The sequence below is a fragment of the Echinops telfairi genome, unplaced genomic scaffold, assembly GCF_000313985.2.
Source record: "Echinops telfairi isolate 266 unplaced genomic scaffold, ASM31398v2 ScPeMD7_18;HRSCAF=68, whole genome shotgun sequence".
NCBI classification, from domain to species: Eukaryota; Metazoa; Chordata; class Mammalia; order Afrosoricida; family Tenrecidae; genus Echinops; species Echinops telfairi.
The window spans coordinates 83,659,962-83,674,805 of NW_022103915.1; the positions used below are offsets into that span (position 1 = coordinate 83,659,962).

At 50.5% G+C, this 14,844-nt stretch overlaps 2 protein-coding genes across 2 annotated transcripts in view; both read right to left on the minus strand.

Moving 5' to 3' along the window:
* CARMIL3 (capping protein regulator and myosin 1 linker 3) overlaps positions 1–381 on the minus strand; it is an 18,030-nt gene extending 17,649 nt beyond the window's left edge. Inside the window, 1 exon segment of the mRNA XM_045287658.1 lies at positions 344–381. Within this exon segment, the coding sequence (XP_045143593.1) occupies positions 344–381 (38 nt within the window).
* LOC101662719 (dehydrogenase/reductase SDR family member 4) overlaps positions 176–14,844 on the minus strand; it is a 16,382-nt gene continuing 1,713 nt past the window's right edge. Inside the window, exons 2-8 of the mRNA XM_004698910.3 lie at positions 13,758–13,935; positions 5,548–5,649; positions 3,291–3,361; positions 3,140–3,191; positions 2,702–2,836; positions 2,217–2,272; positions 176–724 (exon numbers count right to left, since the gene is read on the minus strand). Coding sequence (XP_004698967.2) covers positions 610–724; positions 2,217–2,272; positions 2,702–2,836; positions 3,140–3,191; positions 3,291–3,361; positions 5,548–5,649; positions 13,758–13,935 — 709 coding nt within the window. The 3' untranslated portion in view covers positions 176–609. The remainder of the gene's footprint in view (positions 725–2,216; positions 2,273–2,701; positions 2,837–3,139; positions 3,192–3,290; positions 3,362–5,547; positions 5,650–13,757; positions 13,936–14,844) is intronic.

Genomic DNA, 14,844 nt, shown 5'->3' on the forward strand with positions numbered 1-14,844 from the left:
GGGAGTTCCCGTGCCACCTCCTCCCAGCTGGCGGCTTGGCTGACACCCCCACCCCTTAGCGTCGCACTCAGATCTTGGAGTTAGAGGGGTGGAGATCTGGCCTGCTCCACACCTGGGTGCTCTCTCCGCCCAGCTACCACCCCAAGCACCCTGCACAGAAAAAGGGATACGTGGATTCAAAGCAACATGATCATCTGCATTTTATTTGCATCTTATTTGCAAGCTGTTAATTTCCAACTCCACTGCTGGCAATCCAGGTTCTTTCCCTCTCATCTCCTCTCAAATTCCCCAGATGCCCAGAAAAAGGAAAAAGAACAAGAAAAAAAGAATTGGTTGGCTTTGCCAAATAGGCTCAGCCTTCTCAGCAGGCCTGCCCTGCATTCTCAGGGGGCGCCTTTATCCTGGGCAACAGCGAACAGCCGGGGTCCTGATAAGACCACACCTTAACTGCAGGGAAGGCTGTTTGTTTTCACAAGGCAGAAGTGATTTTCAGGAGGTAGGGTGCAGGATGATAGGGAAGGGGCGGTGGGGGGCGAGGCTGGTCCAGAAGGTCAGAATGGAAGCCAGGAGTTGGCGTTCAGCCTCTGCCTCAGCGCTCCTCCCAGGTCATCAGAGCCGAGAGGGGGCCCCTCCAGCCACCACTACGGTCTCCCCAGAGATGTAGCTGGCATCTTCAGAGCACAGGAAAGACACAATGCCGGCACACTCCTCTGGCTTGCCTATTCTGGGAAACAGCAAACAAAGAAGAGAGTGAAAATCAAGACAGGTCAGGCTCTCTGACGCTGCTCCACAGGGACTGACTGACATCTGCTTCGAGACTTATCCATCGTAGAAATGGCAAGCGTTCTGTTCCCACATACCTATCTATCGTGACCAAAGGTTCTGTTACTCAGATGCCTACCATCATCGACAACAACAAAAGAATTATCAGATGCCTTTTCAGGACCAGTGAGCGGCTTCCCATCCATCACATAGCTATCAGGAGGATAAGCCGTTACCATTGTGTGTGAGCATAAATACTGTACTTTGCAAAAACCACGATGCGTTGCAATCATAATATAGAAATACTGTTGTTTTTAAAAGAGAATTCAGCACACGAAGCCCGAAGTTATAAAAGATAACACGGGGAACAGTTATTTCCTGTTAGGAGAATTTGAACCACGTGTGTGCACACTACTCATGTGTCGGCGAGTGTGTGACAGTGAATGGTGTGCATAAAGAACGATTCCACTCGCACGGGTTCAATCTACAGAAGCCTCTTCAGGAGTCTACCTCTGTCCCTTCGAGTCCGGTCCATTTTGTGAGCATGTGCTCACTCCGATGGGCTGTAGGAGTGACTGCATCCTGCGGGAACACTGCCTCGGATGCCTCAGAGATAGCAGAGTGAGCGATTAAAACTTAGAGGGTCTAGCTGCAGGCTGTGGCCCTCTGGGCATTTAATAACAACAAAAGGTGGCCAGGTCCTATGTTGGAGGAGTTAAGGAGAATCTGCCTCTCAGGAAGCTGGCTGGGTGGCTCTAATGTGCCCACAGCACGGAGGAGCAGGGGCCTACATCATTCACCATTCATCACAGAGGCTGTCCATACCCCGACTGACGGCTGAGTTGTGACGCGGGCTGCAGAGCTCATGGCTCTGACATCCGAATGGCCTGAAGAGGGCTTGAGGGATGCTGGAGTGTCTGCACAAGTAAAAGGTGGGCGTTTGTCCTTGAAAGCTACCAGGTGAAGAAGAGTGGGACAGGAGAATATGCCTCGAAGCCAACTGGCAGAGGCAGGAAGCTGGGAGGAGAGAGCCACAGCCCATTGGGGAAGAGCAATTTTCTTAGGCAAAGGGAGCTCTGGAGTTAGTAAAGGCCTTCATTCCTTTAATTGTGATCGCAGAGCCAGCAACTTGAGCTTTAGAAGCACGACTCTTTTATTCAAGGGGAACGAAAAAGCTGCGTGTCTCTGGTGGTGATGGATGCTCAGAAGGTAGAGGCAATCCTCTAAGTCAAGGCCTCTTCCAGGGCTCTTGTGTCTGGTTTCTGCAATGGAAGCCAACTCCTTGCACACTGCTCTGCAGTGGCCCACTGTGTATGGACTTGTACCGTCGGTGTGTCTGAAGCAGGGGAGAGCGTGCCCTGTTTGTGGGGATGATGACCAGCGAACGCTGGGCTATGTCAGGGCTCAAGGCCTGCCATCGGCATCAGTCCAAGGCTTCCCCGTGGCCTACTTACCGTCTTATATGCATGATTTCTTTGATGCTTTCCTCTCTCGCCTCATCCATCCATAGCTGTAGGAAGAAGGAAGAAGCTAGGCGAAGTCTCTTTATGTGGAAGAGGAGGAAACAGAGAGGCTCCTTCTCTTCCTCTCTATTCCTTCTTAGGGCCCGGTCTCCCCCCCCATCCTTTGCTGTTTCATTCTGATCAGTGAGGCCTTTTGCTGGGTGTCTGGGGAGCAGTCTCCCCAGTTCTCATCACTTCTGGAGAAAGGAAGTGTTGAGCAAGTCTGGATTCCTCAGCCTCCACTTATGCTTCAAGAAAGGTGTGCGTGGTGTGTGCGCGCGCCTGGTCTGGGGACAGTGGCTGACATGCAAAGGGAAGATAGAAAACCCTAAGGAGGTGGGACAGAAATGGTTGAGGGCTCAAGAACCCGGGGAGATCCAGGCAGATAGATAGCCCCCGGGGATCACCCGGGGAATGGCAGGGCTCCCCTTCCTCACCACACGGCTGAAGTTGGTCTTGATGAGCCCGGGCGCCAGGCAGTTCACTCTAATGTTCCTCGTGGCCAGCTCTGAGGCCAGGTTCTTAGTGAGGCCCACCAAGGCTGTTTTACTGACATTGTAAATGCCCAGCCCCTGAAGAGAAACGGGAATGCGTCAGTCTCTTCCCTTAGTTCAAGTTCATTCTGGGTTCATATCCTTAGACAAAAGGGCAGTAGTCGTGACGGCCTCTCCCGAAAGGGAGGGCCACAATTAGGGCAGGGACCGGTGGCTAGCCCTCCCCTAGGTTAGGGTTTGTGCAGGCAAGGCATCTGTTTTGTGGGGAGGAATTGGTGATATGACTCCAAAGGGTGCCCAGGATTTCTTAGGGTGACAGAATGGGTGGGAAGGTGTGGGGTGGAGGGGGAGAGGGAAAGGAGCAGAGAGAGGGGTTCTTACAGGGAATGGGGTGTAGGCTGCTAAGGAGGCAACAATCACCACTGAGCCGCCTCTGGAGAGAGAAGAAATCGGATCGGGTGCCGGCATAGCCCCTGGCCCGCGGCCCCGCAGGGGACCCCCTGCACCCAGGCCCCATCCCTCCGCCCTGTACCCTTGCTTCTCCATCTCTGGCACCACTGCCTTTGTCATCAGGGCCGAGGCCTTCACATTGATGTCCAGAATCTGAAATCGAGACACGCAGAGAAACAAGTTAGAGGAGGCGGGGCGAGGGGGGCCACAGGGTTTCTCGGGTCTGGGGGTTTAAATCGCCGAGGCGACCAACTCTGACCTTTCACGTGAAGGAGCAGCCTTGGGGAGAAGTGCCTTTTACCCCCAACAGGACACACGGGGCTCCTTCCGGGGACAAGGCAAGGAGCTGGGCACGTCTGGTTGCCTAACCAGCCAAGTAGGACTCCGCCCAGAATGGACAAACACTGCACTGCTTTGGTTGGGAGGGGGATTTCTGTGTTCCCCCCAAGCAGGGAGAGGCTGAATCTGGGTCTGCTTCTGGACCTTCTCTGAAGTGGGCCATGCTTCTCGGGGAAATGGCGGACTTTGGCAGCAGGGGCGCTCCTAGCATGTCTTGGCCTGGAAGATTAAGGGGTGAGGTGCTCTTGGCCCTCCAGGAAGGATCGGCTAGCTGGACACTTATTGGAAGGCAAGATCAGGAGGAGGCATTTGGCCGGGAGGGCTGGGCCATAGTCTATCATACAAACCCTGATGTCCATGACTTAAATGACATTTGTTTACACGATTCTCGAGACGGCTGGGCTAGTCCCACTGTCCCCAAGACAACTTCATCCTTTGAACAACTGCAGTCTCACAGAAAATGTGAAATAGATATACCGTGATTCTCCAGATAGCCTTCACCTAGATTCACCAGTTATTCACACTTTGCTCACGTGATCTCTCTCTCTCTCTATCTCTCTGCATATCATTTCCCCCCCCCCCTGTGAACCACTGAAGGCCAGATATCATACTATTCTATTCCTATTCTTTAGCATATACAACAGGGCTTCAAAAAAGTTCGTGGAAAAACAGAATGAAAAGAATGAAAAATCTCCTTGAACTTTCTGAAGCTCCCGCATATATCCTAAGAACAAAGTATTCTCTTACACAACCGTAATCTACTATCATAGCCCTCAAATCGAACATGTAATAATAGTTTTAATCTAGTAAAAGAAATTTCTCAATTCTCCCTAAAGTACTGATATTATGGGATCTTTTTAAAATATTACAAACGATCAAGAAGAATTATTTGACTTAAAACTGATTTTCATGTGGTGTTCATTCAGACTGTTCATAAATGAAGTTTCTCTAAAGAATATCAGAATCAGGAACTGATCACGGAAGAGCATTTTGGCCCTTTGTGTTTATGCCTGTGACTCTGATAAACTATCATATTTTAGTATCCTTAAACGCCAGTGGGTGGAGCCCTGGTGGCACAGGGCTGCTAACCCGAGGTCTGTAGTTCAAACCCACCAGCTGCTCCGCAAGAGAAAGATGAGGCTTTCTACTGTCCTAAAAAGTCAAGTGTCTCAGAAACTCACAGGAGCAATTCTACTCTGTCCTACAGGGTCTCTATGAGTCAGAACTGACTTAATGGCAGTGAGAAAAGAACCTTCTGTGTTGGAAAACGATGGATGCCCCTGGAGTAAATACGAAACCATGGGAGGGCAGACAAAATGAAGCATTCCCAAAGCATGTGGGAATGTCAACCTTAGTAAACCAAGATTTTAATTAAGGCTTTATCGTGAAAGAACGTAGGTGTGTGAACTATATTGGAAATCTAATACAGATTCTACCTGTTCAAACAGAACCCAGTATCCAGTACCCAAATGCAGACATCTGGGTCTTCAATTTTCCCGGCACTGCAGTTGAGAAGGAAAAGGCAGGGCTTTTTCACAGGCAGTAAGTTATATGAAGCGGCAACTTCCGTCATGTCCCTAGAATTCCTATGTTGCTGAGTGGCCTGGGCCCCGTACTGGACTCGATGGCAGCGCTTGTGTTTGCAGCTGTTTTCATTAAGTTTCCCAGCTAATGAAAAGTCTTTTTTTTTCCCCTAGCAGCTGAAAAGGGGATGGATGGGTGTGTGTATGTTTATGAGTGTATCAACGATCGGCAGATTGGCAGCCATGCATGCGCTGGAAAGAGACCAGGAGGAGCGGCGTGGACAAGCACGCTGGGAGGAGGGTGCAGGGAGGGCAGCGGGAGAAAGCCAAGAGAAGCCCTGCCCACTCCCCTTTACTGGGTGGGGTGTGGGACACACACCGTGATGGTTCCTCACGTCTGTATTGCATGAGGCACATGCATTTTAAAAGCAGACTGAGTGCGCATTGAAAGCTCCCCGAGGCTGAATCCCCTCGCACCTTGTCCCACACCTCCTCTGTGGCATCTATCAGGTTTCCGAAGAAAGGGTTGACAGCGGCGTTGGAGACCAGGATGTCCACAGCCCCGTGGAGCTTCACAGCCTGGAGAGGAGGGTCAGAGAGGCAGGTCAGGAGGGGCGGTGCACTTACCAACGTGACCAAGGTCCTTCTTAGAGATAGCTGTCAAAATGACACCGCTTCTGGAAAATGTTTCTCTCCAAAGCTCCCTTCCGTGTTTGGAGGCGTCCTTTCTTTTGCAGTCTTGGCCGTCTCCCTTCCCTTCTCCTAAGGCTCTCTCTCGCCCTCTGCTCTTTTCTGTCTCCTTCATCCTCATGGCTTCCACTCTCCCCTCAAACTAGATGTTCCCCGACCCGCAGCTTTTTGTTTTTTAAATGGGGGTAGATATACTGTGAACAAAACCAGTTGCACCTGGACGGCTCGGTGATGTTAAATCACCAGCCACCGTTTCCAAATGTTTCCATCACCCCCATCAGCTCAGTGTCTCCTAAGTGCTGTGTCTTCCTCCTCCCACCCTGCTGACCACCGACACACTTTGATCGCTCTCACTTACTAGTCAAAAGGTTTTCTGCTTCAATGAATTTCCTCTGAAATGCATTTTGTTGTTGTTGAGAAGCTATAGAGTACAATATCCGCCAGTTCCAATTGCTACATGTCATTTGGGGACTTTGAGTCTGTTCTTTGAGTGGGGCACCATTCTTGGTCTCCTTCTAGGTTGCTCCTTCCCCACTAAACTAAATGCATTGACCTCACATGCCCATCAGAAGCCCCGGGGGCCTCCTGGTGATGCACTGCCCTGGGGTCCACAGGTCAGCAGCTGGAAACCAGCAGCAGCTCCTTGGGGAGAGGTTTAATGCTCTCGTCAACAGTTACTCAGCCCGAGGCCTACACAGGCACGCCTGCCCTGCCTTCCAGGGTCACCGTGGGTCGGCATTGACCGATGGCAATGAGTGAGAGAAGTGCTTATCGAGAATCTTTCATCCTGCTGCTGCCAGTTTGATCGCATATGGATAGTTCTCAAAAGAGCTTAATGCTCAGAAGGGACTTTTTTCTGGTTAGTTCAGCTAGACTCTTACTTGGTTTTAGGAAGACTTCGGGGGGTGGTTTTGGTTTAAAGTTTCAAGACTATCTCAGGGAAACAGATTCAAGGGTTCATCTGATACACATGGTGCTAGGAAGTCTGCTATGGAGAATTTGAAGTTCTGTTCTGTGTTTCCCCCCCTTTGATCAGGATTCTTCTATTGAATCTTTGATGGACATGTTCAGTTAATGGTAGCTGGGCACCACCTACCTCTTTTGGTCTGCTGGTAAACGAGACTGTTGTTCATGGAGGCAATTAGCCCCACACCCTAGATCCCATCTCCTATCCCTGCTGCTCCTTTTCCCTCTGTTGCTCCAGGCTAAGAGTGACCAATTATACCTTGGATAGTTGTTGGCAAGCTTATAAGACCCTGGTCACTACACAACAAAGTAGGAGGTATAACAGAAACACTACACGTTATTAAGCCCATTAATGGAAAATGATGCCGTGCCTGAGTGTGAGACTGCTTTCAAGACAAGTGGGTGTCCACCTCATCCTGGTTTACCTGAGTAGTTAGCGTCCCAGAGGCTCCATGTAACCATGGCCCCCAACTTCCAGACCGAGAAACCAAGTCCGTGAGAATGCTGGTTGTACATTAGCAGCCCCAGCAGTCACTCATTGTTGTTGTAATATATCGATAATACAGCTTTTGCGAATTCAGCTTTGACAGTTGTGCGATGTACTGACAGCAATGACTACTCTCAGGCAATGTGATGTTACCGCCACCATTAACCTTTTATCCTTTCTTCTTGCCCCCGGTAGGCACTCATAAGCTTTGGGCTCACGACGCATACCTCTTCTTGTCATTTTATATAAGCGAGATCCTACTACAGTTCCCCTTTCCTTGTGATGAACTTCTCTCACCCAGCATAATGTCTTCCAGTTCAACACAGATTTTTAATCCTCTCCCCTGCTTTCCTCACTGAATCCCAGTCCCACGTCCCCAAAAGTTAACTATCCAGTTCTTCTTGGACGGGACACCATTACATCCAACCCGACCTGTCCACACTTGCCTTAACGGAGACGCCAGTTTAAGTAGACTCAGCTCATTCAGCCTCAAGGTGCGCGTGTGGGTCAAGGAAGTTTATTTCTCAAAGCCGTAGCTCAGTAACGATTCATAAGCGTCAGCAAAGAGCAGGAGTTCTGCTCATTCTATGCTGGGAGAGGGAACCAACTAATTCAGGGCACAAAGCTAGTGAGTGGGGCAGCACTGAGGAGAGAGCCTTGCTGGTCTACTTTCCAGTGCTAAGGTTTTTCTATCACAGCAAACAAACAGCCATGTTTGGTTGAAGTAGTTTCAACATGCTGTTCTGGGAGAAGGGGGCGCGGCATTCTGTGTGTTGGCTCAAGACAGAAAGCAGGCTGCACAACATGCAGGGAGGGATAATCATACAGAGAGGGATGTCTGACTCATGAGCAAGGGTCCTCAAACTACGCTGTGGGCCACATGCCGTGGGCCACATGCGGCCCGCTGAGGACATTTACCCCGCCCACTGGGTGTTTTTGTCCTGTTTGTTTTTTTACTTCAAAATAAGATATGTGCAGTGTGCATAGGAATTTGTTCATAGTTTTTTTTTTTAAAACTATAGTCCGGCCCTCCAACGGGTCTGAGGGACAGTGAACTGGCCCCCTGTTTAAAAAGTTTGAGGACCCCTGCTCGCGAGAGTCCTCTATAGGAAGCTGGCTGCCCAGGTGGACCAGGGGAGCGAGGATTCCGCCTGGCTTCAGCGCAGTCTGCTACTTAGGGACACTGCCATTTTCTCCACCTTTCCCTTTCAGTCAGAACACATGGAGGACACAAGGTCGGACTGCGATTTAAACTGGGAAAGACAAGAGCGTAACCTCTCACCTCCTTCGTAACCTGTACGTGGGTGGTGAAGGCATGGGTTTCCTGGAGAAGTGATTGGCCAATCACTCTGCTCCCAGCGAGTCTTCAATCCAAACCTACCTGGACACCGGACCTTGCATGTTATCCCAGAAGTGGTCGTTTGGGTGCCTTGGGCACATGGCGCTATATGGCCCTCAGTCCACAAGGCGCTTCCTGATCTGGCGCACAGAGGGTGGCACTCACAGTGTGCGTGCACCATCTGTTAGCTTCCCTCGGTAATGAATTATTCTCGCTAACTAGGTGCTAGGTTCAGTCGTTTCCATGCTGCTGAGGAAATGCCCGAGCCACCGCCATGTAAACTGGACCGCATTTACCACCACATACGCCTGTAAAACCAGTAGTGACGCTGTTTTACCCTCGGTTTGGGTGCCTGGGGACCAAGACTCCACTACCTGCCTTGGCTCTGCACAAGACTGGCTTCTGCTCGGGAAGGTGCAGATGAAGCCAGAGACGGATGTGCTGTGCTGTGTGTGTGTTTGGAGGTGGAGGGGAGAGGGTGGGCAGCGCCAGAATCACCTAGAGGGCTTTGCACGGAGAGTGGGGAGAAGGGTGACCTCGACTGACCAGAGACCGGAAACGATAGACCAGTGAGAAAGGTGCTGAAGGCGTCTCCTATGTCTTGTTCTTAATTGTGTAAGGATTGTACTGTAGCAATGAAGAGTGGTTTGCTTTGTGTTTGGAGAGATATGTATATATGTATGTATATATATATATATAAATATTATTTTTAGAAGAAGTAGTACAGGTGGTGCAAGTGGTTACAACACTCAGCTACTTCGCTACTGGGTGGTGGTTGGAACCCACCCAGTGGGACTATGGAAGCAAGGCCCGGTGACTTATTTCTGTAAAGATTATAGCTGAGACAACCCTATTGATCAGTTCCGCTCGGTGGCACATGGCTGACTCGGGGGCAGCGGGCCTGGTTTTGGTTGTATTATCGAGTGGAGAAATGGCTGATACAGTTTCTGTTCACTGTACCCCTGAGAAGCCGTGGCAGAGATTAGGGCCCATGCAGTAACCAGTCTCGAGACAGCAGCTTTCCTCATTGCCGGTGCACGGAGCGGCACACAGAGGGCTGGCTGTCCCACTGCCAAAGGCCCTCACTCTCCACCCTGACTGACACCGGTCACACAAACTATCTGTGCGCCATCTGGCCATGTTGGAATCCTCCCTTTACTTCTCACTTCTTGATACTGTGGCTGTTGGGTGCCACCGCCTTGCTGCCGACCACAGCGGCCCTCTGCATGAGGCAAGGAAACACTGCCCCGTCCTACGCCATCCTCACAAATGTTCTTCTGCCTGAGCCCGCGGTTGCAGCCACTGTGTAAGCCATCTTATCTTCCTATTTTTCACTGCCCTCTACTTTACCGAGGATGATGTCCTTCTCTGGGGACTGGTCTCTCCTGATGACATGTCCAAAGTACATGAGACGAAGTCTCACCATCCTTGCATTTAAGGAGCATTCTGGCTGTACTCCTGCCACGGCCAAGTTCTTTGTCCTTTTGGCCCTCTGTGGTGCTTTCAGTATTCTTTGCCAGCACCACCATTCAAATACATCGAAGCCAGGGGCATCTTAGTCCTCAAAGTAACATCCTTGCTTTTCGACACTGTAAAGAGGTCTCGTGCAGCAGATCTGCTCAATGCAATGCATCATTTGATCTCTTGACTGCTGCTCCCGTGAATACTGATTGGAGATCCAAGCAAGACAAAATCCTTGACAGCTTCAACCTTTTCTCCGTGTATCCTTGTTCCTTCTATTGGTCCAGTTGTGAGGTTTTCTTTACATTGAGCTGTAATCCATACTGAAGGCTGCAATCCCTGATCTTCACCAGCATGTGCTTCAAGGCCTCCTCACTCTGAGCAAGCAAGGATGTGCCATCTACGGATTCCAGGTTGTTAATAAGTCTTCCTCCAATCCTGATGCCACAATCTTTTTCATACAATCCAGCTTCCTGATCACTTGCTCAGCATACAGATCAAATAAGTATGGTGAAGATACAACCCTGACACACACCTCCCTTGATTTTGAACCACACATTAGTCCTTTGTTTTGATAGCACAATTGCCTCTTGATCCATGTACAGGTTCTGCATGAGCACAATGATGTGTTCTGGAATTCCCATTCTTCTCAAGGCTGCCCGTAGTTTGGTGTGGTCAATACAGGTGAATGCCTTACCTAGTCAAAACACAGGTAAACATCTTTCTGGCATTCTCAGCTTTCACCCAAGATCCATCTGACATCAGCAATGATATCCCTTGTTCCACGCCCTCTTCTGAACCCGGCCTCTTCCTGTACTGTTACAACCATTCTTGGATGATCTTCATCAAAATTTTACTTGCACGGATTATGATATGATTTTGTTTGATAATTTTTGTATTGTTGGGTCACCTTTCTCTGGAATAGGTATAAATATTGATCTCTTCTAGTCAATTGGCCAAGTAGCTATCTTCCAAATTTCTTGGCGTACATGAATGAGTGCCTCCAGTGTTTCATCAGCTTGTTGAAACATTTCAATTAGTATTCCATCAATTCCTGGAGCCTTGTTTTTGACTCATGCTTTCAGTGCAGCGTGAACTTCTTCCTTCAGTACATCTTTTCTTGCTCGTTTGCTACCTCCTGAAATGGTGGACCAGTTCTTTTTGGTACAGCAGCCTTGGCTGCTCTGTTAAGAGTAAATTTCAGAGTCTCTTCTGACATCTACTTTGATCTTTTCCTTCTTCCTTATGTTTTTAGGACCTTTTTATTTCTTCATATATGATGTTCTTATTGTCATTCTACAGCTGATCTGGTGTTCTGTCTTCTGATATTGGATTAGACAAATCTTGGTTGATTCCTGCCTAATATCTTTGCAGCTGGCATTTCCGTCCTGGTCTCACCACCACTGTTCTGGACCTGTATCATAGCAACAGCTTCCAAGCTCATCTCCTTGGCTCTGAGTCTTGTCTACTCCAATATGCTCTTCCCACTAGTTAACCAGCTTCCCTCCAGTCAATTCTGATTCATGGAGACCCTGTGTATATTCAGAGGAGAGCTGTGCTGACGTTCAAAAAGGTCACTAGGCCTCTCTTGTGAGGTGTCTGTGTGGACTTGAACTTCCAACTTGTAGCTTGCAGCTGAGCGTGTTAACCACTTGCACCATCCAGGTACTCTATCCTTCCTACCAGGGCCCAATGATTCTTCCTTAATAACCACTTCATCTTGCTCAACTCCTCACGTCTCCTAGAAGAAAATATAAATTCGACTGGGAGGTTTTGGAAGTGCCCCTTCCTGACCCAACCGTTTCCTGCCAGTACTCCTGAGCCTGGGCTCTCTGCACCCCTCACTCCCCCTTTGACTGGCTGCTCATTTGGCAGGGTCATCTGGAACCCCAGCCCTTCCTCCAGCCCCCCTTACTCCTCAAAATCTAGCTTAAGGCCCCCTCCTGGCCTAAGGCTGCAGGAAAGCCAAAGTGGACCTGGTAAGCTTCGGGAGAGGCGGCTGATTCTCATCAGGATTTTGCTACTAAGGTGCCCCGTGCATTTCAGTGGCAAGCCCCTAAGTGACCCTGGCTCCCAAATGACTCCCTCCATCCTGGAGATCAAGGTCTCAGCCTCCGATTCCAGGGGGTCTTCCTGGATGCACGCCTGGCTCTTTCCAGTGCACATTTGAGCATTTTCCTTAAAAATGGAATAATCTCATACTGTCTACCGTACCACAGTCTCCCCAGCTCCAAACTGCGGAGGACTGTCTTCTCCTGCTATAACCCACATTCTTTCTGCCAATCGTTCAGTCTGTTAATACGTCTCATTCTTGGGGTGATTCTCTCTTCCAATGTGAAGAATACAGCGTGTGTCCAGAGTTTGGGGGCAACGGGGTTCCCGCTGTCTGAGGTTCATGTTTCCTTGTGCAGCTGAAGGCTGCTGTCAAACACCACCTCTCATAAGGGCTTAGACATTTTCATTGGGACGAAGGTCCAAGCGGACACCTAAGACCTGGCTCTGTGCTAACAAGGACTGCTTGGTAGTCTAATGGCAGCTGACAAAGGACAGGAGAGGGGAGGGTGGTGCAGAATCGGGGTGTTGCATTCTGATGTACACGGGGGTGCTATGAGTCGGAACCCACCTGACATCAACAGGTACAGGCTGACTCCTCTCTCTTTCCTTTCTGGCTGTGGGCCCATGGGAAGTTACTCCAGCTAACCAGCCCGGTTCAGTAAGCAGGGGAACTAGTCCCTGCTTTGCTGGGTTGTCGTTAGAAAAAACTCACGCCAGTGCTCAGAACCCAGTACTCGGCACGCAGTCAAAGCTACCGCCTTTGCGTCCATTCTGACTCACAGTGACCCTGTGAGGCAGCGTGGAACGGCCTCTGTGGGTTCCCGAGGCTGTCAATCTGTACAGGAGCAGAAAGCCTCATCTTTTTCTTGTGGGGTGGCTGGTGGTTTCAAACCTATGACGCCACGAGGGTGCCTATGGCACACATCAGGTGGTCGACACATGGTGGGCTGCCTCCTGTCGGTTCTTCAAGGTGCTATTCAGCCACCTGCAGAACCCCATCTGTTGCCATCAACTGGATCCCAACTCATAGCCACTGCATTGGACAGGGGAGAACGGACGCCGTGGGTTTCCGAGGTGGCACTGTGGTTACATGCTGGGCTGCAATTCAAAAGGCCAGCAGTTTGAAACTACCAGCCGCTCTGTGGTGGGAGAAGGACCAGGCTTTCTATTCCCATAAACAGTTACAGTCTCAGAAACTCACAGGGGGCAGTTCTACCCTGTCGACAGGGTTGCTATGAGTTGGCATGGACTCAAGGGCACTGAGCTGAGAATTTTTTAAGTAAGCTGATCACCACATCTTTTTCCCACTGAGTCGCTGGTGGGTCTGAATCGCTCTCCTTTCACTGAGCAGCCTAGTGCTAAACCACTGTGCCACAGAGCCCTGCATCTGGACAGGGGATTGTTTATGAACTCATGGGTGACAATGTCCGTTTTTGGTAACTGCATTTGCCCTTCTTACCTGTCCCCATAGAAATGAAGAAGGGCTACCTGTTATTGCGTGCGCCCCAAGGTTTTCATTCTCTGGAATGGGATGATTCTGGGCCTTTCGGATATGGATACAGCAAAGGTACACTATGAAAATGTGCTGCCTGACCGGCGTGGGCACGCAGAAAAGCAGGGAAGGTGGCTCTGGTGGGCTCCCCTCTGTCACCTCCTACCTGGCCTTGCACTCACATCACCGCCACCTACCGTGGCCACCAGCCGCTCTCGGTCCTCGGCCTTCCCCACGTGGCACACAGTACCGGTCACATTCAACCCCTCCCTCTGCAGTGTAGCCACGGCCCGGTCCACATTCTGCTGCTTCCGGCTGCTGACCACCACGTGGGCACCATCCTGGGCCAGTCGCCTCGCGATGGCAAAACCGATCCTGGGGGTAGGGAGGATGACAAAGGTCAAGAGCCGGGCAGATGAAGAGGGTGAGGCTTTAGGGTCAAAGTGCCCAAGTCTGAATTCTAGCTGTCTCGGTGTGACCTCCATGTGACCTTTTTGGAACCATAGGGTTAATGGCTTCTCATTATCCATTGGCACCACTTTCTTTCCCTAATATTATTCCGGTCTCAGCCCTCAGCCCAGGCTCCCAGGAGGAGACGTCTTCTCCCACAGGCTCACGAAGCTTGAGCTGCTGGGGCTGTCTGCTCCCGGACAGATTTCTAGTCTCAGAAACCACAGGGGCAGGTCTCCCCTGTCCCCCAGGGTGGCCAAGAGTCAGAACTGCCCCAACGGCAGTGGGTCTGCTTTTGTATTAACCGAAAGGTTGGCCTTGGAAGTCGCCCAGTGGACTGAGGAAGAAAGGCCGGGTGATCTGCTAAGAAAACCCGAGGGAGCAGTTCTGCCCTGTAGCACACAGGGTCGCTCCAAGTGGCATCAACTTGGGGGCACGAAGCTGGAGTTTGCACTTTCCACAGGCCTCACCAGGGATGACAGGCCCCCTACTCTGTATAGCCAGAGGAGAAATGAGCCGAGGGCCCACCAGCAGCCCCTTCCATGATTTGAGGGTCTTACATTTGAAAGCTCCTGTTCTATAGGCCCCATCCACAAAATGTTATCCTTTCATTGGGGGCTCTTACCACATTTTTATTTTTGGGGGGTGGGTGGGCACGAAAGGGCAAATCTCGGGCTGAAAAAAAAAAAGGAGGTCACATCCTCTCGGGTTGCGACTAGGCATTTCGACTGGGCAGGCGAGGTCAAGTTTGCACCCAGGCTGCGTTGTGGATTTGCTAAGAGCTGGTGTCTAGCACAGTCAGGTGGGGGCGAGGGGCAAGGTGCAGGGCAGAGG